Source organism: Rhea pennata, chromosome 8, assembly GCF_028389875.1.
Source record: "Rhea pennata isolate bPtePen1 chromosome 8, bPtePen1.pri, whole genome shotgun sequence".
In the NCBI taxonomy this organism is placed as follows: domain Eukaryota; kingdom Metazoa; phylum Chordata; class Aves; order Rheiformes; family Rheidae; genus Rhea; species Rhea pennata.
The window spans coordinates 10,789,357-10,813,069 of NC_084670.1; the positions used below are offsets into that span (position 1 = coordinate 10,789,357).

A 23,713-nucleotide genomic window follows, 5' to 3' on the forward strand; every position below is an offset into this window, starting at 1 on the left:
CTCCCCTCCTCCCCCACCGCCGCCGGGACTCACCGGGCGCAGGCGGGTGGCCGCAGGGCACCGAGACCCAGGCCCGTCGGGTACCGCCGGGGGGCGGCCCGGCACCGGCACCAGCACCGGCACCAGCGAGGTCCGCCGGGGTGCGCAGAGCGGCTCGGGGGCGGGGCTCCGGCTCGGGGGCGGGGCCAGAGCTGGCCCCGCCCCCGCCCGTCTCTGCGGCGCCGGAAGCGGCGCGGCGCGGCGGCGCGGAGGAGCTGCGGGGCGGAGGCGGCTGGGCCGCGCCGCGCCGCGCCCAGCCCCGGCCCCGCTCCGGCCCCGGCCCGCCCCAGCCCGGCGGCCGCCGCCCCGCCCCGCCCCGCCCCGGCATCCTCGCGCGGACCGTGAGTAGCGCGGCCGGCACGCAGCGACCGACCGGGCCGCGCCGCCCCCGCCCCGGGACGCCTGGGCCCCCCTGACTCTCCCCGCCCCGGGACGCCTGGGCCCCCCGAGCTGCTCCCAGACCCCCTCCCCCCGCCTGTGTCCCTCTGGCACCCGCCATGCGCGCACGGGGGTCTTGCTGCCCTTCCCCCCAGGGTTTCCCCCCCGCCCCGAAACCGGTGCTGCCCCAGGCCTGCCTGGCCGCGCTGCAGGAGCTCTGGGCTCCCGCCGGGCCTTGCCTCGTGGTTGCCCCTGTGCCCGTGGGGCTGTTGGGTCCCCCGGCAGGGCTGTGGGCCATCCTGGTCCCCATAGCTGGGCTGGCTGCATCTCCGTTAATGGAGCTGCTTCACAGCCCCATCCCAGTGCTGCGGGTGGGGCTCACATCTCCCCACCAGAGATCCTGCAGCTGATGTGGCTGAGCTCAGCTGCCAGCTGGTGGCTACAAAGGCAGTGTCTGACACCTCTGTAACCCTGCCAGCCTAGGGCCCCTCCTGGGATCCCCGCTACGTGCCTCTTGGCCGCCCTTCCGTTCCAGCAGGGGAACAGGACTGGAGATAGGCCCACCCATCTGCAGTACCGTGGCAGGCTGGCTAGCGGGTTGGCCAGGCACAGAGTGAACCCTTGGGTTCAAGGGCCTTCTTACAGGTTTCCTAACAAAGCCTGGTGTCTCCTGTAGCCCACTGTGGGGTTGGGATGGCTATGGGCACTGGTGGCCAGGGAGGCCTCATGTTGCCCTTTGGGAAGAGGGGTGGATGCACTCACCTCCCTCACCCTGCATCCATCCCATCTGAGCAGGGAGCCCTGATGGACGTGAGAGCAGAGTGGAGCCCATCCTGACCCCTGCCCCACGCGGCTTCCCCCATGCCAGGCCCTGTGACTATGGATGAGTGGAAACCCAATCCCATCATCAAGCCCCACAAGAAGCGGAGCTGGTACCTTGCCTGGAAGTACAAGCTGATGAACCAGCGTGCGCTGCGGAAGCTGTGCCAGGTGAGTCAATCAAGGCCTATTGTGGATTAAGGAAGATAATCTATGGGGTTTACAAGCTTATGGAGCAGCTGCGTGGGTGGAGGTGGGTCTGTCAGCAACCTGCGGTGATCTAACGTGCTGGAGAAGCATAACTTGTCCTCAGAAAAGCCACCTCAGTGGCTTTGTGCTCATGCTTTGAGGGATTTGCTGTGCATAACAGTTTCTTCTTGCTTCAGATGGACCTATTGGGTGGTTGTGGCAGGAGATATAGTTATTCAAGCCTTCTTGGGAGATTCTGAGTTAGAAAAGTTACTGATTCCTCCTTTCCCAGCCCTGTGCAAGTGCCAAGTGCAGGAGTGCCCTGCCTATAGTGGGAAACCAGCCCTGGCATGCAGAGTTTGCAAACCAAGCCTGGTATAAGGCATGACAGGTGGACAGAGCAAGTAGGGCTGGATGAATGATGGGATTTCATGGCTGGAGGCAGCTGGTGTCTGGGAAAGCCAGAGGCCTTGTTGCTTATGCTATAAAACTACTAATCCCAGATCATACCGGCATCCCATTGGGTATCTGAGGGAATAAAGAGAGGAAGGTTTGGCCCTATGGCTCTGAACTGCAGAAGAGGGGATGTTCCTGAGATGAGCAGAGCGTGGTGAAATTGAGCAATCAGTTGCAGAAGAAGGGAAGGTTTTGTGTATGTCTGGGAGGAGAAAGTCTTGCAAAGGCCTCCTGGGGAAGAAGACTGCTCAGTCCTGCATCCTCTGGGGCTCTCTGAGCTGGGGAATAGAAACTGTAACATTTGAGCTGAAGGTCCTTTTTCAGGACAGGCATTGTTTGCTGTGCACCTCTTGCTCCTGGCTCTTTAAATCCTATTGAAGACCTTGGGAGATTGACCACTGGAGTCAAGTGATTTTCATTCTTTCTCATTCATGTCTAAACAAAAGCTCAGCTTTAGAGACTAGAGAAGGGTGGAGGGAGTGTTTGTCAGCTAAAAACACAGATGAAAGTTGAGCTTTAAAATATTTATATTAGAACTGGAGCTCTGAAGTAGCCAAGTCTAGAGCAGCTAAGCCTCTATCAGCAGCTCTGACTGAGCTTGCTGTACTAGCTCTGGCTGCTGGTCTTGCTCAGCACTGTAACCGGGGCTGGAGACTGGGGCTCCCTGGTGGACTGCTTTTCTGCTTCTCTAGCACCAACCAGGCTATGTGGTCTAGGAGAGCTACTAAGCTGGTCCTGCTGTTAGCCGTGGCTGGCACATGGCCTGCTTTTAGCCACAAGCCCAAGATTCCTTTCTTGGCTAATTAAAAGCTTTCTGTGCCCAGATCCGCAGAGGTGCTCGTATTCTTGAGTCTATGACAAACTGACAAGCCAAAATGCCGTAGTGACACTTAAATTATCAGGCTGCCCACCTGTGCATCTGTTACCTTGTTACTATTTTTCCCAAATCATCTTCCTCAGATGGTACTTGAACACATTTGGCTGCCCAGAAGATGAAGCAGGAACATGTAGCTTTGAGGCAATAGATTGCCAGGTGGGGGATCCTTTTGGTGTCTCCTACCCAGGGCAAACTTGGGTGTGATCTCAACCCCACACTAGACCTTGGAGAATCTACCTGAGAGAAAGTGCCATTACAGGAGTCCTAAAGATGAAAAAGGCACAGATACTGAGGAAACAAGGTTTGGTGGGCCTGGGGGCTTGTAGGGCAACTTTTTTGGGGTTAGCCTTGGCACATATGATACAAGAAGGGAGTCTCATAACTACCCAAGCTCTGTCCCCAATAGCATCCCCTTGAGGCCAGACTTTTACTAGCTTCACCCTTGGGGGAACCACACTATAAGCAGCCTTCCTTGAGCCTATCCCAGGCCCTTTTCTCCTGCTCCTTGGTTGCTGTGGCACCTCCATGTAGATATAATTTCTGTCCTGGGATGCTCTGGGGAGATTTGCACAACTCTTAGCTTGCAGGGGAGGCCAGGGGAAACTATTTAGGACATCTGTAGCATAGCTGGGCTGAATCTATCAACAGCAGCAGCATGTAGCAATCAGATTTAGGCCTTAATGGTGGCTCTGCTATGAGCTGAAAGGTGCCTCTTGGCATGAAGGCTGATGGAGGAGCCCTACAGCTGTACTGGCTTTGTGGGTAGCAGGCACTCAGGACTTTCTGTCTTAAATTTGATGACAGAGCCTTTCTCTCACTGTGTGAATGTCCAGGGCAACTGCTGGGGCTGCTGGAGCTGTACCTTGGTCCTGAGGCAGGGCTGTTGCTGCAGGGCAGTGACTTTCTCATTGTGCTGCTGTTATCCTTCCACCATGAAGGAGCACCCAGACAAGCTTCCTGTGGATGAGCAGAGAGAGATCACTTCAGCTGAGCCCTTACCTTTAAACCTAGGGCATTCCGTACCCCAGCCCAACACTGTGAGCCTAAGACCATCCTGTTGGGCACTGTTACATGTGCTTTTGTAGCATACATCTACATGCTGATTATTTCCTACCTCTGGATGTTCGTGGTCCAAATCTGCCTGTGCAGCTCTGTGTCTCAGAAATGATCTTTTTGGTGTAGCATACTTCCTGCTTTATTCTGTCTGAAATATCAGAAAAAGACTAAAATTGGGGAAGAGGAGAAAAGATGCATTTAAAGAAATACATATATTTGTAAAAAAGAAAAAAGAAAAAAAAAAAGTTAGTTTCATCTCTCTCCTTTTGCTCTGGGAGCCACAGTGCCTTGGGAAACAGCGATACTCAATTTGGAGATTTCCTATGGCCTGCCGTATAAACTACGGACCTCTCCATAGCTGTTCTCTGCAGCCCATGACACTATGCAGTTTTCTGAAGTCAGGCCTCAGCTTCTTGCCTTTGCTTTGTTTTTGTCCATACAGTGTCTCTTCCTCCCTCTCAAGTTCAGGCTATGTTTGTCATGCAAATGACTGGATGCCTCCTGTGGCTGCAGGGGGAGGGATGGGTGTAGTGATGTTGTAGGAGGCACAGAATTAAGGTTACTGGGGGAGTTGTAACTCTGATGTACCAAACCCCTTGGTATGCAGAGGTTCGCAGCCTTGATACAATATTTTAGCAGAGATCTACTCCCAGATCCAGAAGCAGGGACCTGCTGGAAGTAGACTTGTTCTTGGGTATCATGAGTTCGGTGCTTTCTGGCAAATGAAAGCATTTCATCCAAAAAATCACTCATCTCTATTTCTTTTTTTACATTCCCCGTAAGATTATAAGGAATGTGGCAGATGCCAAAGATCCTTGCAAGATCTACTTGGGGTCCCCTGCAGTCTCTACCAGGTAGCCTGGTCTCAGGGTTGTTACTTACAAGTTGCTGACACAGTGTCCTGCAGACAGGTGCTGTCCTATTCCTGCTTGTGACTGTGATTGTGAACATCAAGCTGATCTTGGACACCAGGAGAGCTGCTTATGAGGAGGAAGAAGAGTCCACGCAGGACTATGGTGAGAGGCAGGACCCTGCTTTGAAAGCAAGGAATCTAGGGAGAGGGCAGTAAACTGTCAGCAGCTACAGCGTGAAAGACAGCTATGCACATGTGAGCTGTGCACAAATAAATGAAACTGACTGTCCACATTCCTGATCTGTCTGCTTAAGACTTCTGCTGAGGAGTGGGACAGAGGTGATGTCAATGTGATGTCTTTTTCACATTTGGCTGCAGAAGGCTTTATGGAGATAGCTGGGGCCAGACCTGTTGCCATTTAGAGTTTTCCCCACGTACTGTCCCTATAGGTTCGGGTCCGTGGCTTGTTTGGTTGGGATACCTGGTGGGTATGACACCGCTTCCAACCCTCCCCCTTGGAGGTATGGCTGGACCTATGGTTGAGCAGAGACAATGCAAGCAGTTCTGGGGCTGATTGAGACTGGGCATTCCTCTCCTGCAGATGATGAGATGCTGAACGTGGAAGTCCCTAAGCACCCTGCCAGCACCAAGAAAGTTTTGGATGTTGAGGTGTACTCCAGCCGATCAAAAGTCTATGTGGCCGTGGATGGGACAACGGTGAGTGGCTGACGTTGTCTGTCCCTGTGAGCAGAGGATGGATGGGGTGAATGAGTGAAACCTCAATAGCAGGTGGTGAGAGCAACTTCCATGGTTGGCAACAGGTATAAGAGAAGATTCTGCTCCTGCCTGCAGGGCCACGGAGCTGTTTTACCACATCTCCTACTCTGGCACCATGATGCCGTGAGCAAAACCAAAATGTTACAGGAGAGATGTTGCCTCTTATTCGGGGGCCCTGTTGTGCTGAACAGACAGGATTGCAGCATTCAGGCAGAGAATAAGGATCTTGATTTACAGCTCTCATCACTTCTCCACTTGCAGGTCCTGGAAGATGAGGCTCGAGAGCAGGGAAGAGGGATCCATGTCATCGTCTTAAATCAAGCTACGGTAAAGCTTGTCTGCAATTTACTTTCTCAATGTCATGTTTGCCCTTCCTGTTGACCTGTTGCATGTGCGAGGCGGAGTGGCCAGATGTCTCTGCATGCTTATTTTCCTCTAGTCGCCAGAGCAGGTTGTAGTGATCCTAAGTTTTCTCATGGTGTTTTTCCTGGGTTTACCTAGCTCAGAAAAACTTTTATTGGTTTCTCAGACAGTTTGTCTTTGGGCTCAGTCCCTAACCAGAAGAAATGTGAACCCCAACAGGAATGTCCTGGGCAAGCAGGCAGAAGAGGGATGGTATGGCTAGGTAATGCCATCCCGTGGACCTCTGTGTGATCCGTGGGAAGGTGCAAGGGCTGAATTTGCCTGGGTACTCACTCCCTGACATACCAGAAAAGTAGCTCATCATGTTGCCTAGGACAGAGGCTTCCAGGAGAAATTTCCATACCCCTGTGAGTCCTGGCCATATGGAATTTAAGGTGCATCTTGCATTTGAATACCAACAGGGTCATGTGATGGCCAAGAGGGTCTTTGACACCTATTCTCCCCATGAGGATGAAGCCATGGTACTCTTCCTCAACATGGTTGCCCGAGGCCGAATCCTGATCTTCACTATTAAGGTAGGTGACCTTTGTGTCAAAAGAAAATGTCACCTTGAGTCAGGTCACCCTAAAGTTCCTGTCACTTCCTGAAAGTCACCATATGTTCCCAGGGCTAAATGTCACATCCTCAGCTTGGCTGTATCTCTCTGGCTTCATCAATTCCCTCATCCTTGTTCCCCTTTTTTACTGCAAATACTGCTTTGTGCCCAGGAGCAAGGCAAGAGAGCAAAAAGAGCATGTGTGTCAGAGATTGACAGTCTAGGCCAGTCCTAGACTGTTCCAGTTCCAGGCTGTTATGTGGAGTCTGGGGGCTGTGCTGGCTTTAGACTGCTGTGCAAGGTGCAGTCTAGATTATGCCACTTCAGGGTTGCAGGTTCAGCCCTGTGAAGCCTTTCTGGAGGCACAGCCCTGCTCAAGAACAATTTGATCGCAAGGAAGCAAGAGTCCATGATTCTTCTGACATCCCTGTGGGTCATGGTGAAGCCACCAGCAGGCCTAGTGGTACAGAGGCTTAGCTGGCTTGAGGGTAGGTGTGGGCTCTACCCTCTTCAAATCACTGGGAGATTTTCTTCTCTGTGTTAGTGGCCAGATCTCAACTGCAGGGAAAGGAAAAGGCCTCATAGTTGTGATTCATTCCAGGATGAAGGCTCCTTCCATCTCAAGGACACAGCTAAGAACCTTCTGAAAAGCCTAGGGAGCCAAGTTGCACCATTCCTAAGCTGGAGAGACATGTGGACGTTTGTGGGGAAGAAAGGAGGTGAGTCTAGCACAGGCTAGGATGGGGTTCATAGTACCTTTCTGGGGGAGATGGCAGGTTAAGATAAACCCAGTCCATCCCCAAAATGCAGTGTATGAGCAGGGAGCAAGTCACAGAGAGGAGCCAGCTCCATTTCTGTGGGTGAGGGATAAGATGGAGACAGAGCAGGTCCCCTCAGCAGCTCTCCAATGGCAGAAAAGGAGTAGGCCACTACCCTGAGCTGCAGCCTTTGGTCATGCCTTGATGCTGGGGAAATGAGTCCCCTCTGGACAGTCTTGACCCTGTTTCCCTGCTCCAGGGGAGATATATGGTGAGAAGCATGCAAAGTCGCCTGCCCTCTCAACATGGGGTGACCCTGTACTGCTGAAGACCGAAGTCCACCTGACATCCATGGAAGGTAAGAAGTAGGGTCTGCATCATGATGCAAAGTGTCACTGGGGGTGATTGCCCAGTGCTCTTGGTGTACTTAAATCTAAGCTATAGGTCTGTTAGCAACATCCCAAGACAAATTTAAAGCTATCTGGAGCAGGCTGGTAATTTTTAATGGAAACAGCTTCCCTTCTTCCTGCTTCTAGGGCAATTGCAGGGATGGTCCTAGAGCAAGGTGAGGTGGGGACATGCTCTGGCCATTCATCATCTCTCCAATGTGGACCTGCTGCAGTCATCTCTGACCTTGAACCAGGCCTGTCACTACTCAGAGGGGTCATGCAGTGGTGGTTTCCAAGTGGTTGCTCTGACTACATCCTAAAGTGATACTTGTTCATGGCAATAAGTACTTGCGTGGTGATGGCTGAGCCCAGGGAGAGTCATCTGTGGGGCTGTGTAGCCTGGAGCACACAAGGTGAGGCTGTGAGGATGAGCAATCTGATTTTTCTCATTGGTACCTCTAGATGCTGAGTGCCATTGGCCTGACACAGAGCTGAACCGCCGCCGGAGGAGGTTCTGCAGCAAAGTAGAAGGTTATGGCAGCGTCTGCAGCTGCAAAGACCCCACACCCATCGAGTTCAACCCTGATCCTGTGAGTGTGAGGGCAGAGTGGTAAAAGGGGCTCCAGGAGGGAGGGCTGGCCTGTACCCATGTATGTTTGCAGTTCAGAGATAGAGCCCTGTCCTTATACTGCTCTTAAGGGGTGGTAGCTGCCCTTGGGCAATCTGTCAGGCTCTGGCAGATGTAAGGCAAATACGCCTGGGTCAGGCACCTGAGGGGAATTTGGGTTCCCTTTCCCTGCAGCTGCCAGCTTACCATGGCTTTGGGGACTTCAATGCAAGCAGCTGAGTCTGTACCTTTGCAGACAGAGTATCTGTGACAGCTCCTGGGCCAGCCTCAGAACAGTTCTAAAGGGCAAGAAGGGAGATATTTGGCCAATGAGCCCTGGGGGGGAGCGAGATGGGATTTGGGGGCTGGATCTAAGATAGGATGAAGAGAGGAAGCTGGCAGGGTCTCCAGTAGTGCTGAGTGAGCCATGTCCTGGCTGACTGGTGAAGTCCTGAGCTGATGGGTAGGATTGTGCTACCCCTTAAATCCTGCTTTTAGTGATGTGGCCTTCCCCAGCTCCATTCACACGCATTTCTTTTTTTTTTCCAGCTCAAAGACAATAAAGTCTTTGATGTGCCTGTAGCTGTTATTGCAGGGAATCGTCCCAACTACCTATACAGGTGAGCACTTCCAGGGGACATGGCTTCTCTAGGTTTCACTAGGAGTCCAGGCAAGGCCCAGGCCTTCCTCTGTGTCCTAGTGGCAGGATCCAGCCCTGTCCTGAGGTAGCATAAGCAATGCCAGCAGGCCTCTTCAGGGAGATCGCAGGATCCTTGGCTATGGAAAGGGAAGAGCCTAGGGTCACTAGACTCCAATCCCTACACATGCACCCTTTTCCCACCCCGAGGAATTTGGGCTATGCCATGTCCCTGTAGTCTTTCTCTTACCCCAGAGATGGGTTGTCTAGCACCCTGTTGTCAAGTGACCCAAGCCTACTTGGGCTGTGCTGTGCTCAGGGCCCTCTGTCTCTTCCCCAGGATGCTGCGCTCCTTGCTGTCGGCTCAGGGAGTCAATCCTGAGATGATCACAGTCTTCGTTGACGGGTACTATGAGGTGAGAGCGCTTCTGGGGGTTCCTGCAGGTGAGCCTCAATCCTCCAGCCAAGAGGACTTGGTGCTGCCTGCCCCTGTCCTTTGTGGGTGGCAGGCTCAGAGCGTGGGGCCCAGATAGCCTGTTCTCACATATCCCAGAATGGTCTGTTCTCAGGAGGCTCATGAAGGCTGTGGCCAGGTGGAAGAGGAGAGCTAGTCCTTGAGAGGAAGGCCCTTCCCGTCAGCACAGCCTTTGCTGGACACTGAAGGATCCCACTGCAAGCACTGTCTCCGTAGCAGCAGGATGTACTCTAGGATATGGGATACCCAGGGATTTCAGGAGCTTTCTAGCCCTTGTCTGCAACAGTCCATGGACCATTGTACGTGATGGAGTTATGGAAGGAAACAGGCTCATTCCCTCTTGGACCTTTCTGACCCCTGCCAGTTTGTGGGGCTGGGGGAGCTGGTGTATTTGTGCAGGGTGTTACTGCAGCACACCAGAGCAGATAAAGATAGCAGTATCCATTGCCATGGCAACTGGAGCTCATCCCTTGGCTACGAAGGGGCGGCTTGAATGCTTGCACTGCCTTAAAAAGAGGATGGAGAAGGCAGTGGTGGGGCTTTCTTGGAGCAGAGGTATGTCAGCCCAATTCTGGATTGCTTCTGACCCCGGTGAGGATGTGCTTGTTCAGAGAGGTCCCCTTCTTGGCAACAGGAGGAGAAAGTGAAGCTGATTGTGGTCTCAGTGTTAAGCAGCTATTAGGTAGGCGTTCCTGGAAATACCTACTGTTTTCTATCCTGACCGTGAGGGACTAGGATACAGGGCCCCTCAGAGATTCTTACTTGGATATAGCTTATGGTCTGTAAGCTAACAGACATATTGCAAGGGTTAGCAGTACTTCAGGACCGAAGAGGCAAGAGGGCTTGGGGTGCTCCTGGCTGCTGTTTTGCAGGACTGCTTTGGGTCTTCAGGAGTATCACTTGAAGCCTCATTTGCCCCTAGGAGGACGACTGCACATAGGAGGTCCCACAGGCACATTCTTGCTGTCACAGGGAGGTGATGCTGTAGCAGACAGAAGGGGGGAAGGTATCTAGACTCCTGCATTCCCTGAGCTTTGACCATTCCGGTTGCAGGAGCCAATGGATGTTGTGGAGCTGTTTGGCCTTGCAGGAATCCAGCACACTCCCATCAGCATTAAAAATGCCAGAGTTTCCCAGGTGAGAGACTGCTTCCTGAGGGAAGATATTGCTACCAGCATCAGAATGAGATGGGACAGGATGGATTATGTTTGAGGGAGGCAGGCATGGCCCCGCATTCTTGCCAGGCTGCCCCTCCCTGTGGCTCAGGGATTGATGCTAATGCAGGCAACGATGTGTCTGTTCTTGTAGCACTACAAAGCCAGTCTGACTGCAACCTTCAACCTGCATCCGGTGAGTGAGATCTCTACCTGACCTTGTCCGTCCACTTGCCCATGGGAGCTAGCACTGGAGAGGGAGCAGTGCAGGCAGGGGAAACTACTCGGTGTCTCTGCTCTATCCCAGCCCTCTCCATCCATATTTTGACATCTCTCTGTGCATTACAGGAGGCCAAATTTGCTGTGGTTCTGGAGGAAGACCTCGACATCTCTGTTGACTTCTTCAGGTAAAGCCATGGGGCCTTGCGCTCTTATTCTAGGTTGGGGCATTTCCTAGGAGCTTGGTAGCTGCTTGGGAGAGGTCTGACCCCTGCCTGCAGAGAGGCCAGTTGTTGAGACCTTTGTCCTAGGACTCAGTGCTGGGTAACTTCAGGATTAGGTAGTTTGTGGATCTCTTCCTGATTTGTTTTTTGGGACCTATCTTGCCCTGCACACACACAGCACTGGGCTACCCCATAGCAAGCAGCAGAGGCAGTGACTGCCATAGCTCCTGTTTCTCTGTGAGGAGGAGGAGACTCTGAGGCAGGAGACAGTTTTGTTGTCCCCTCCCTCTGCGGAGGTGTAGCGAAGTTTGTGAAGCACTTCTTGCCCAATCTTGCACCATGTCAGCAAGCCCAGCCCAAGAGAAGGATTAAATTGCCATAACAGTTGCAGGTGGCCAGTCCTTTGGAGAGCTTGCTTTGGCTTGTCTCTGAGGTTTCTTGACCAGAGGCTTGGCCACTCTTTCTATAGCTTTCTGAGCCAGTCAATCTACCTGCTGGAGGAGGACGAGAGCCTGTACTGCATCTCTGCTTGGAATGACCAGGTGGGTCGGGAAGGGTCAATTCTACTTTGTGTTTTTCCTGAAGTGAACTGGGATGTGGGTTCTCCCCACCTCTGTCATCATAGGTACGTCTGTCTCCCCACCCCGGACTGTTCAGAAGTACCCTTGAAAACCTTGCACTGTGCTTCCCAGTGTCACTCCCCTGCTTTCCAGACTGGGGTTCTCCATGGAGCAACATGTCTCCTGTTTTTGCGGGGGAATGGCAGATCTCTGAATGTTCCCTGTAACATGACAGGGCTACGAGCACACAGCTGAGGACCCCTCGCTCCTGTACCGCGTGGAGACCATGCCAGGCCTGGGCTGGGTGCTCCGGAAGAGCCTGTACAAGGAAGAGCTAGAGCCAAAGTGGCCAACCCCAGAGAAGGTGAGTATCCTGGATGGACCCTGTCTTCTGCTCCCTTGTTTCTGCACATCAGTGGTTCCTGAGACCAAATCTGCAGGGGGCACAGCTCTTGGAGGGGCACCAGCTCTTTCTGAGCTTGCCTTGGATAGGATGCCCTAGGAGGATGGATTTGGGGCAGACACTAACTTGAGGATCACATAATCAGCTGTAGAACAGCCCAGGCAGACTGGGGCTATGTGGGCCACAGCCAGTGTGGGCAGCCAGAAAGATCCCTGCTCCCTCACAGCTGCTCTGCCAAATGAAGTCCCCAAACCTGAGTGTGAGTGACAGTTTCCCTTCCTCAGCTCTGGGACTGGGACATGTGGATGCGGATGCCTGAGCAGCGGAAGGGCCGGGAGTGCATCATCCCTGACATCTCACGCTCCTACCACTTTGGCATCGTGGGGCTCAATATGAATGGCTACTTTCACGTGAGTGACTTCCCCCAACTGCCAGCTCTACCAGACCATGTCTGGATGCTGAGCTGTGACCCCAGCGCTCTCTGCAGTAGGGGTGTGGGAATGTTTGAGGTGACTTCCCAGTACTGCTGACTCCAGACCAACTCTCCTTTCCATTTTCTCCTCTCTTTTCCTCCCAGGAAGCCTATTTCAAAAAGCACAAGTTCAACACAGTCCCAAATGTCCAGCTTAAAAATGTGGAGAGGTGAGTGCTGGTCAGGAGTTGATTGGGATGAAGCAATTGTGCGACCTGACCCTGTGCCTTTGTGCTAGGGGTACCTCCCTTCCTTCTGCCAGGACAACCTTCACTTCCACCCCAGCACAGTGAACACTGTGGTTGGGACTCCTTGCAGTGGTTTCTGTGAGGTGGCGTTCAGCTAACTTGTGCTCCAGGGAGCCCCAAAGCAGCCTGGGCACAAAGCATGCCTCTTTCTTGCTTGTGGGTCCCCACTGATAACGAGGGACAGATACCTGTTCCATAATGCTCCCTTGCATTAATACAGCACCTGATTCTTCAGACTTAACTTGAAACATGGAGCATTCAGCCAGTCTAGGGGGTTTTCTTTGTTTCCTCAAAGACATGCATAGTTTGGTGGTGAGAGCTCGGAGCTGACCTGGCAGATGTGCCCAAAGGTCATCTTTTCGGCACTTCTTGCTGCCATATCCTTCCAAGAAGTGTTGCAAGTGGTAGTCTCTGCTCTCTATCTGTTGTTCTGACCTGCCTTTCAGTGTTACACTGGATTGTGTTACACTAAAACTATCTCAGAAAGGTCCCTGCTTGTCAAACTCTGACTTTGTGGTCACTGTGCTCTCTTCTCTTGTGACAGCTTGAAGAAGGATGCCTACGAAATCGAAATTCATCGGCTCCTTGGGTAAGCATGTGCTGCTTGCAGGAAGGTTGGTAGACTATAGAGTGTGCTGGGTAAACTGACTGAGATGGAAGAAAGGGTGGAGGTGGCCCCAGCCACTGCTCGCCTGTCTGAAGTGCCCCATGGCAGGTGCGGGAAGAAGCTGGAATCTGCCTCTCACTTCTCGTTCTGTTTCTACAGCGAGGCTGAGGTCTTGGACCACAGCAAGAACCCCTGTGAGGACTCTTTTGTGCCTGACACTGAGGGCAAGGTCTACGTCATGTTCATCAGGATGGAGCAGGAAGCCGATTTTACCACCTGGACTCAGCTTGCCAAGGTGGGGCCCTGGCACAGTCCATCCGCACCCCTGCACTGGCCTTGGCATTGCTGGAAATTGCCTGGCTTCTGCTCTTGGTCCTGCCCATAGCCTTGATGCAAATCAGCAAAAGGATTCATGCTGCCCTTGGGTGATGGTTAAGCTCTTTATTTTTACAGCAGGTTCTGGGGTATCCAGGGCAGATGCTCAGTGGAAATAGGCCATATAAAGCCATGTGGGAGTCCAGGGACTGGGCTTGTCCAGGCGTTTTCATCCCTCACCTGGAGATACTAGTCCAAACCTCTTTGTCTTGAGGCAGACATGGGAGGGGAGCAAGTTCTCCTCTCACTGAGGGTAGTGGAAGGATGCTGCCCCAATCAGTCCCATCTGAGCTACAGTTCTCTCTGCTGTGCCTTGGCAAGGGCAGGGATGATGGGTCTTTCCTTGCCAGGAGACACCTGGCTCTGGTGTCTGTCTGTAGGCACTGATGCCTCCTTCTCCCTCTCTGCTATTGTAGTGCCTCCACATCTGGGACCTGGATGTTCGTGGGAATCACAAGGGGTTATGGAGGCTTTTCCGCAAGAAGAACCACTTCCTCGTGGTGGGAGTCCCTGCCTCCCCCTACTCGTGAGTAGCAGGGGCACAGCAACCTGGATTGTGCCCTTATCCTTACGTCAGCATTCCCCACTCAAGAGTGCCGCATTGTCCAGCTCCATCTCAGCTTAGTCCTCATGCAGAGCATCCATCTCCTTAACCTGTGGGGTGGGAGCGGACTAGGATACCTGCCTAGGCTTAGAGGATGCCCCAGTGGGAAGGAGACCCTGTTGGGGGAGGGAGGAGGGCAGGCAGCACTGTTGAGAGTTAGGGTACTGAAGTGGACCCACCATCCCTGCCTGCTCCCAGCCAGGCTCTCCCCCTTGCCTGCAGGTCCAAGAAGCCCTCATCAGTGACACCGATCTACATGGAGCCTCCTGCCAAGGAGGAGGGGGCAGTGGCGGTGCCAGCAGTTCCTGCAGCAGAGCAGACATGAGACTGGCAGCTGGGGAGCAAGTGGGGACAGGAGAGGACAGAGACCAAGTGGGCAGCTGCCCTTGGAGGCTAGTGACCAGACATGGACTCCCGTTTCAGACTGCAAGATGAGATCTTGGGCTGCCTCCAGCCCCTTGCTATGGTCCCCCTCTTCCTGGAATGGGGTCCTTCCCTGTAGATCTGCTACCCCCACGTCACGGAAACCTTTTTAACACAGACTCTTTACTAATGCTGCTCCCTTCTTTCCCCACCTGGTCTGACTGGGCAAGGCTGGAGGAAGAGGATGCTCAGTCTAGGGCTGCAGGGAGGCCTTTAGAAATGCCTGTGGCTCCCTCTTCTGCCCCCAGGTCCTGAGAAGGGCAGCCTGCTCTTGTAGGAAGTGCTGCAGCCTACCAGCTGGGTTTTATTTATTAACTTTTGCCTGGCTGGCTTTGTGCCCAGCGCAGTGGTGAAGGGGGGAATCTTCCAGCATCTTTTCTCTCTCCTGCACGATGGATGCACCTTGAAGACTGCACTGGACTGGATGTCTCTCTGCATCCCAGCTCATTGCTGGCACCAGTGCAGCCCAGCTTGTAGGCAAAAGGAAATGCTGCAGAAGAGCTGATCTTGCTGCAGATGTGTAGGGGATGCCCCATCCCCAGCACGAGGGCCATCAAGGGGACCCTCTTTCCCCTCAGTTCGGGGAGCCAGAGATGACTGTGGATGGAGCAGGACCAGGCTGTATGCTGCAGCTCGGACTGTCCTCACCCACCTCCCTTGCTGGGAACACCCATGGGCCATGGGTGAGGGGGTGAAAGTGCCTTGTGGAGCAAGATCGGAGCAGCGAACAGCAAGCCCCACCTCTGCTATGCCCAGCTGCAGAGGCAAGATGGACCTGGGCCTTCCAGCAGCCAGCACTGGAATGGAGCAATGCTGCACCCTGGCATGGTCCTTGATGTGGTACTGTACCCGTCTGTCCTTCTTACCTGGCAAGGTACCCCAAGCCCTTTCTCAAGGCAAGGGTTTTCTTCTCCTGAATCTTCCACTTACCATGGTACTTTTCTGGCAGGGAAGCTGCAGGCTGAGATGGGATAGGCAGCCTGGCTTACCTGGCATGGTACGACCCCTGTGTGGAGAGAGGCTCCCTGCCCACCTTAGGAAGGACCCAAGGACCCTCTCTCACACCCGGCCACCTGGTACAAGTTCCCCCCCTAACCAGAGGCAGTCCTAGTCCCCCTCACTCAATGCTTTCCCTGTTTTATCCATGCAACAAGAGCCCAGTTCTCTGCCCAGGTACCGTATGCTCAGCAGGGATTTGCTGCCCAGCCCTTTCTCTGTGGTCAGAGGAGGGTACGTGGGAGCTGGGCCCCTAGCCTGCAGTACTGTTTGGGCCAGGTGCTCTTGCCCTTCGTTTTCTCACTGTGAACTGAGCATCAGGCCCCCTGGGAGCTCCTGCCCCAGCACCTCCTGGGATCTACACTACACTAACTTATTTATTTATTGCTTATGGGAAGGGGGAGGACAGCAAGAAAGTAACATGGAAAGCTGTCAGCCCTTAGCCTGCGAGGGCACAGTTCTGGGGGCTTTCACTTTTGAGCCCCCAACATCATTCTCTGTTCCCTTCCTTCCTCCTTCCTTTGCCCAGTGGAGGAAAATGATTGTGAACTTAGCAACTCTACTCTGGTCAAAGTAACCTCCGTGTGAGCACAGCTCAGCTCTAGTGTGAGAACAAGGGCTCTGGCCCTTGGGGTCCTTGTACACCTGCCTTATCGGCTTAGGGGACAAGGCAGCTGGGTGTGCAGAGTCTGCAGAGCAGTAAGGATGGGATGGGCCCCTACCTGCACGCTGTTCATCATGGGTGCAAGAGGGGGATGAGGGGTGACAGTACAGGGTGGCATCATCAGGGCTTTGGCACCAGCGCTGGGGCTTTGTTTCAATGCTGCCTTGTTCCACACACACAAACCCTCAACCAGCCTCACTTCCTCTGGGGCTCTGGTACAGCAGCCTCAAGCTGATGGATGTCTGGGCTGCTCTTCTGCAGCCTCAGCTGGCCGGTAGGGGTTTTAAGAAGGTCCTTTAAATGCTGTGAGATAGGGACTCTGCTTCCTGTCCCCTCTACCCAGCACCAGGGCTGGCTGCTTGCACCTCAAGTTCTGCTTTGGAAAAACCTCCTGGTTCTCCACCATGGCGATTTTCTTGGCATCTCAGTGCTCAAGGTCATGTTTCTCTTTTTCCTTAAGCCAACTCCCTCATTTCTTGTCCCCTAGGAGGGGTTCAGGCCTGCTATAAGCTTCTTTTTGGTTGGGAAGAGTGGGGGGATGCAGTCCTGCAGACAGGGAAATGGCTAGATGTGAATTCCCCTCTTTCTCTGTCCTGTTGTGCTGCTCCTTGTCCTGCAGAGCCCTAGGGACTATGGCCCTTTGCTTTCCGTGACAGCAGCATTCGACTTGTGGGCTTTGGCCTCCTCGTTCTTTCCCTCTCTGCACCCCAGGTCAGGCCTGCTGGGTGCTGTTTTCCGTCCGTCCTCCTTCCTCTCGCAAGGCTCCAGTTTAGTGGTCAGCCAGCTGAGGGGATGGGGACCCACCAGGTCATAGTATGGCTGGGAGCAAGGGCAACCACAGGGCTTGCCGCTTTCTCAATTGAATTATTTTTTCAAGAATAAATATTGCAAAACTGTTGAGCCTCACATGTCTCATCTCCAATTCCATGTGCCTTGCAGAGCTGGGTTCCCTGGCTCTCGCCACCTGCCTGGAAAGGTGTACATGAAGGCTCTGTGGCCCTTGTCCAGGGTGAGTGGGCTGGACAAGCTCTGCAGGGGATCTGTATCCCTGCATGATGAGGGAGGTGAGCATATCCAGGTTTGCAGGCTTGCAGCCTTTGGTGGCAAGCAGAGCAGATGCTGCTCTTTGAGGAAGCTCCTGTTTACCCTTTTCTGTTGTGGCCGTGATGCGTTGCTCTGCAGCACCCTGTGCAGCGTCACCTTGCTGAGGGGGAGGGCACAGTCAGGCTGGGTCTGTTACTGCCCATCCAAAACCCCCACCGTCAACCTGGGGGTGGCACCTGGGTCCTTTTGTTTCAGCATGGGCTGAGGAAGACCTCCAAAGAGCATCATTTTACGCTCAGTGATGATCTGTGACTTCTACAAGATATCCTGAAACCCAGCTCTCAGTGTTGGCCTAGGGGCAGGAGGGAGCCAGATAAATCACAGGGATAGTTTGGTTCAGCAGCAAAGCTAGACCAACCCAGAAAGATGTGGTTTTGTTTGTCAAAGGGGAGCTTTCCTCAAGTGGAGGAGCTGCGCAAAGTGTTTCAGGCAAAGCTTTTCTCAGCCAAAACATCTCACAGTTCCCCGCGGGTTGTCCTGGTCATTCAGGCTGTGCAGACACTGGTGGATGAAGGGGGCTGTATTTTGACTTCCCCTTTATTTGTGTTGTTTAGGGAGGTGAACAATTTTTAGGATAGGTTATCTGGTCCTCAGTCACCCGTGGTATTTTTCTGTAGGTGCTCAGACACATTGCTGCATTTCAGCCTCTACCTCAGCTCCAGGGAAGCCCAGCCCAGGCTGTCCTCTCCCAGCGATCCTGAGCTCCAGAGGGGCTGACAGGCCTTGCTGGCAGTGTGTGTGCTCTTAGGTATAGCACCTAAGGCGATGGCCATGGGCTGGTGGCGGCCCTGCAGCTCGCATGCCAGCAGAGGTCCTCCAAGCCATGCGACGCTGGAGGAGCTGCTGGGTGCCTGGTGCTGACGTGGGTTTGCTCTGTCTCCTCTGGAGATTTGAGCACTTCTTATCTTTGCTCTGCTAACTGACGGAAACCCTGACCCCTGACGTGCCGGGCAGGGGCTCTCGCTCCGTGTCGTGGGGCCGCAGAGCTCCCTGCTGGTGGCCGCAGACCCAGGCCCGTGGGAAATGGCCCCGCCACCCCAGGCAGGCTCACGTGTGCTCGTCAGCTCCCGGCTTTACTCCCTCACAGCCCAAAGTGAAGCAGCTTTTTGTTCTGGCGGGGGGATGTCTCAGGCCCCTTGGACTGGGAGGGCAGTGAGCAGCCAGCCTGAGGCCATTGCATCCCCCTGTCCAGGGCGGGGATGCCCCAGCATCCTGACCCTCAAGGGTCTGGGCTGTGTTTCTGGGGGATTTAGGTTTCTTTACTTTGGGGGAAGTTGGTCCTGGAATAATGGGGCTTTCTCCCGCGCCCCACCCAAGGTCTAACAGGCAGCCGCAGGGAGGAACGTGCTGTGGTCAGAGCTGGAGGTGGTCATGGTGTGTGATGTAACTTGGCAAACGAACTCGTTTTGGAGGCACTGTTCCAGCACCGCTTTTTCCCCATGCCAGAGCACAGCTCTTCCCAGGGCTGGGCGCAGCTTGCGCTGTGCCATTTGCAGCACAAGGAAGGGAAATACCATAATCAGAGCTGAGACCAGGCAACTCATGTCTTGCTATGCTGAGGCCAACCACACTAATGCTCCCGGTGCTGTCAAGCCCATGTCTGAAAAGCAGAAGCAGTGGGTGCAGGAGGGACAGGGGTAGCAAAACAACGGCCACAGCAAGGCAAGGTTCACACGTGCCCCTCGCTCTTCCCCGTCTGGCTGCAGGTGCATGCAGGCAAGTGTTGAAGCTAAACCGGGACCCAGCTCAACACTGCCATGAGAGAAAATAGCTGCAAAACCTCTGGCCTGGCCCCATGTGAGCTTTACAGATTTTGCAGGAGGCCCAAGAGACCTCTTGAAATGCCAGCTCCAGAGACAGGGAAGAGCTCGGAGAGGCCTGGGAGCCTCTCTCGCTCCTCCCCGGAGCTGTGTGCAATGGTGTCTTGCAGCCCAAAGGACCTAACCAAAATTGGTGGGGCCTGATTGCTGCTGCAGGAGGATTTTCACCACCAGTAGCAACGGGCTAGTGTCTGCTCTCCTGGACCAACTGCCTCGCAGTCCTCTGCCCAGTGTCAGCTCCCAGTGGTGAGGAGCAGGCACTGGGGAAGGTCTCCTCTTCCCCAGTCCTCTCCTGCCCCAGCTGTGGGGCCAGGTACAAGTGCTTTGTCAGGGCATGAACTTGCCTGAGGATTTTTCCTTCATCCCTGAGTCCTTCTTGCTTGTTTTGCCCCTCTCTGTGGTGCTGGAGCTAGGCAAGTTGTAACCACCCGGCAGCCCCCACCGCGGCTGAGCCTGGCGGCGCATGGGGAAGGGAGGATCCCGGCCTCTGCGGATAAGCGACAGGGACTGATGCCACTGGCCAGAGCAAGGCTCAGGTGGATCCAAATCGGGGCACTGCTCACCTAAACAGCAGGGAGGGTGGCGGGAGGAGTTGGGGGTTTTTTGTTGGTGGTGGTGGGTGATACCCACCAAATCTTGCCCAGCTCAAAGTGGGGCTTATTTCAAGTTTGCAGACTGCTGTATTTATAGGGTGGAGGCTACATGGAGGACGGAGGACTGAGGGATGCTGAAAGCAAGGCTAAGCCCCTCCGAAGGCACCACCCACACTGCTTAATAGCTTTGGCTCGTCAGCCCCCGGCGACGTTGACCCCGACATGCCAATTCACTGTCTGAAGGTGCTCAGGGAGCGCATTAGGAGCCCCCCCCCCCCCCGCTCCTGCCCTTTCCTGCAGAGCAGACGGCTCAGTCCGGAGCCGCTGGAGCGTTCCAGGCTGTCCCGGAGGCGACGGGCTGCGTGGCACGTTCCCTGCCCTCCGGAGGGAAGCCCGGCCAGCGGCTGAGCCCCGCGTGGTGCCGACTTCTGCACGTGTGACCCCAGGAGCCGGTTCCCAGGTTTGCAGCGGGCCCCGCACGGTTCCCCCCCCCCCCCCCCCCCCCGCGGCCCAGCCTCGCTCGCTTTGTATAACGCTACAAAGCAGAACCTGCCCGGGCTGCTCCGCGTCCCTGGAGCAGGCTGATAATTAAACAAAAGCAAAATAGTCTTGGCATGAAACTTGACCTTTCCAGAGCTGGGGGGGAGGGAGGGAATTTTGCATAATTTGATATTGCTTCTTTTTTTTTTTGCATTATGGTTGTCTGGTGGTGAGCTCCGTGCCAGGGCGAGCAGGGAGCCCTGTGCTGCCATGCAGGAGTCTGTGGGCCAGGCTGCCCCTTCCCGTGCTGGGCACGTCCTTCCCCTTGCACCCCTGAAACGGAGGGAAACGAAGGTGTCAGGGAGGAGCGTGGCGATAACAAGCCCTGTACGATCGCCCCACTGCCCGGACCGACGTTTCGGCACTCAGGGGATGGTGGAGGCTGGCCCAGGCGGGTGCAGGAGGGAGGCAGCGGTGCTGTCGCCTCTCACCTGCACCCAGGCCATCCGCAAGTCAGGCCAGGGAGCTGGTCCATCTGGGGGGAAAAAAAAAAGGGGGGGGGGGTTTGAAGGCAGGATCTGTCCCAGGCTGGGTCAGGACCATGCAAATAATGATGGGGATGGACAAGCATCTGACAACAAAGTACGCGCCCGGTGCCGGGGGGGAAGCCCCAGGAGCATCCCCGCGTGGCAGCCTGCTCCACGGCATACCTGCGTTTCCAGGCAGGGCTCGGCCCCGGGATGAGGGCTGGAAAACCCACTTCCCTCCCCACCCCCTGCCCTTGGCATGTGTGGAAGTTGGAGTGGGGGGGGGGGGTTTCAGCACCTTCCACTTCGTAAAAAGAGCGTTGCGACACCGAGGCACCTAAGCCGGTCTGGAGAAGGGGCTCTGCGTTGGGTTCGTCCCTCGGCCCCGCTTGCGGGCGGTTCCTTCTCAAGCAATTGGAGAGCGAGCCCTGGTGCCACCGGTGGCCCGAGCCCAGCCCTGCTTGCGTCCCCCACTGCGCTCCCTGCCCCGGGAAAATCGGGTCGTCGTCTCCCGCGCCCTGAACAACAAAAGCCTGGTGCAAATTAATCTTCAACTCGGTGCCCAGGATTGTTGCTTTTATGGTTATTATTCTGTGTCCTACCTGGCATTGTGTTAATGATTAATGCACCTGATTTAATATCAGCTGGGTTTCAACCCAACACCCCTTCCTCCACCTCCCCACAGCCTCTGATATCCCGACAAATAAGCAGGGCATCAAGCTGCTTCAAAAACCACCTGCACACCCCTCAGTTCCTGGCCTTTGGGCTTGCTGGGCCCAAGGTTGGGTTATCTCTGCTCCCCGTGGCAGGGAAGAGGGGCAAGGAGCCAGGGCGGGGAGGAGGGTTGTGCCACGGGACAAGCACGTGCGACCTGGGTAGAGCTGACGGCCGGAAAAGCGCCTCCAGCCCCTGCTCAGCCTCGGGGACGGGCACGGGCTGTGCCCACCCGCTCGCTGAGCCAAGCAGCAGTCAGAAGTTTACCAAAACGCCCCAGCTTTGGCCCAGAATAGGTGCAGGAGGAGGGCCTGGAGGCCTGGCAGAGGTGGGGGGGCGGGGGGGTGCCAGGAACCCGGTTTCCCTGAGCAGGAAAACCGTCGTCTCTCGCCGTCCCTCCTCCGCCCCGGCCGGCCGTGCCCTTGGAGGATGTCCTGCCCTCCCGGATCCGGGAACAGCCTGGCGAGGCGGGAGGGAAATTCCCCCGCGGCCGGCGCTCCCCGGGCAGCTGATGCCTTCGCGTCTCGTTTGCTTGCGTTATCAGGACCAAACCGCAAGCCTCGCCGTTCCCCGTCGGGATCGCGGGGGCACGTCATCCCCTCCGTCCCCCGGCAAAGCCGGTTCAGAAGAGGGACGAGGGAAGCTCGTTTCCTAAAGCGCGGGGCGGGGGGCTGCCGCCCGTGCCACCGCCGGGGGACCTTCCCCTTCCGCTCCCACCCGCACTACGTCCCGGGCGAAGTTAAATATGAAAAAAAAAGAAGAAGAAGAGGGAGCACGAGCACAGCAGCCCCGCAGACCCTCGCGCCCCGGGACGCCTCTCCCGGGCAATAAGGAAGTTCACTGCCGCGTGCCCCCGGGACTTTTCGGCCTCTGGCTCTCCGACGTCACCGGCAGCTTCTCGGGGTGCCGAGTCCGCGCATTTCCCACCGCCCCCCCGCAGCTTTCCCGGGCGTCTCACGGAGGGCAGGAGGAGAGGCAGGGCCACCGCCAGGGCCACACGTCCTGGGCTGAGGACACCGGCCCCTGCCCCGAGCCCGTGGGGCGGAGGTGGGGAAAACGGAAATAAAATCCCAGCCCTGCTGGCCCGTCCCTCTCCTGCTGTTTTTCCAAGCTTGTCACCCGTCGCTTCAGATAAAATAGTTTGTTTTGCAAAGGCGTTGGGAATGGCGGTTTGAGGGTAATAGCTCAGCACCCTGCTGGGCTGGTGGCACGGAGGTGACACCGCTGCTGCCAGACCCCAGCAGCGGGGAGGAGCAGGGACAGGGAACAGACCCCGAAGCAACCGAAGGGCAGCTCGGAGGAAGGCGCTGGGACACGCGCGCCCTGCTGCGAGCGCAGGTTCCAGCCACCGCCACCGACCGAGCCCCTGTGCCGGAGAGAAGCCGCTGCTGGGGGGGGGGGGGGGGGGCTCGCTCGCAAGCCTAAGTGCCGGACCGCGCTGCGCCCGGCGCGGCCCTGGGTGTTGTGCAAACACAGCAGCGCTGCTGCTTGTTTCCAGGCACTGGCAGGTGACAACAAGCAGGTGACAACTTCCCCCCCCCCCCCAAAAAAAAAAAAGGGAGGGTATAACATCATGCAGCAACAGGGCTCATGCAGGTGTTCTCCCTGCTCCAGCCCACCCCACATGAACCCAGGACCCCCAGAGCCCCCCAGGTGCAGGCAAGGCAGCCCCCAGAGCCCCAACACACACCCCACAGCAGGAGTCACAGTCAGAGGTATTTATTGATGTCATTTGGGAACTATGAGAGATCAGCTCCAGAAAAATAACTTAGATCCAGGTTGAACAATTTTTCCCCCTCATCACTACAGCTTGGAGATGGTCTGCCAGAGGGTTTCTGCTACACAAAAGAAGTCACAGCACAGTACTGGGCTGCCTGGGGCTGATGACAGCCCAGGGGAGCAGGGACCTGCAGGGTTGTACATCAGACCAGCCCCAACCCCTTCCAGGGGACCACGTAGGGACAGCCTGGGACCCAACACGGGGCCGTCCCAGCCCCAGCTGAGGGCACAGGTGGCACCTACAACAGCCCCCTGGGTCCAGGGGCAGGGCTGGCCCCAGCCTCCACATGCCCTGCAGCAGGGATCACTGCAGGGCTCAGGATCACGGGCTGGCCCGGCCCGAGGGGCCAGCTCCCTGCCCCCGCGGCTCAGGGACACAGCAGCAGTGGCAGCGTGGGAGAGGGCCCCCACCCAGCTGGGCTTGGAGGCAACACACGGGCTCGCTGAGCCTCAGTGCTGCCAGCTGCCCTGCTCTTTGC

The 23,713-nt window shown here is 55.6% G+C and overlaps 1 protein-coding gene across 2 annotated transcripts; it reads left to right on the forward strand.

The window, feature by feature from the left end:
• Positions 1-323: 323 nt before the first annotated feature.
• On the forward strand, positions 324-17,123 carry POMGNT1 (protein O-linked mannose N-acetylglucosaminyltransferase 1 (beta 1,2-)). Of its 2 annotated transcripts, none has more exons than XM_062581023.1 (22): positions 324-380; positions 1,213-1,407; positions 4,722-4,830; positions 5,269-5,384; positions 5,706-5,771; positions 6,269-6,382; positions 7,004-7,121; positions 7,420-7,518; positions 8,012-8,139; positions 8,706-8,776; positions 9,134-9,209; positions 10,322-10,405; positions 10,577-10,618; positions 10,771-10,829; positions 11,335-11,407; positions 11,661-11,789; positions 12,113-12,238; positions 12,406-12,470; positions 13,093-13,137; positions 13,315-13,450; positions 13,947-14,056; positions 14,357-17,123. In XM_062581023.1, the coding sequence occupies exons 2-22, from the start codon at positions 1,279-1,281 to the stop codon at positions 14,457-14,459; spliced, it is 1,998 nt and encodes a 665-aa protein (XP_062437007.1). In that variant the 5' UTR covers positions 324-380; positions 1,213-1,278; the 3' UTR covers positions 14,460-17,123. The 2 variants fall into 2 exon arrangements, with proteins under 2 accessions (XP_062437007.1, XP_062437008.1); XM_062581024.1 differs by having other exon boundaries at positions 337-380; positions 1,286-1,407.
• The last annotated feature ends 6,590 nt before the right edge of the window (positions 17,124-23,713 follow it).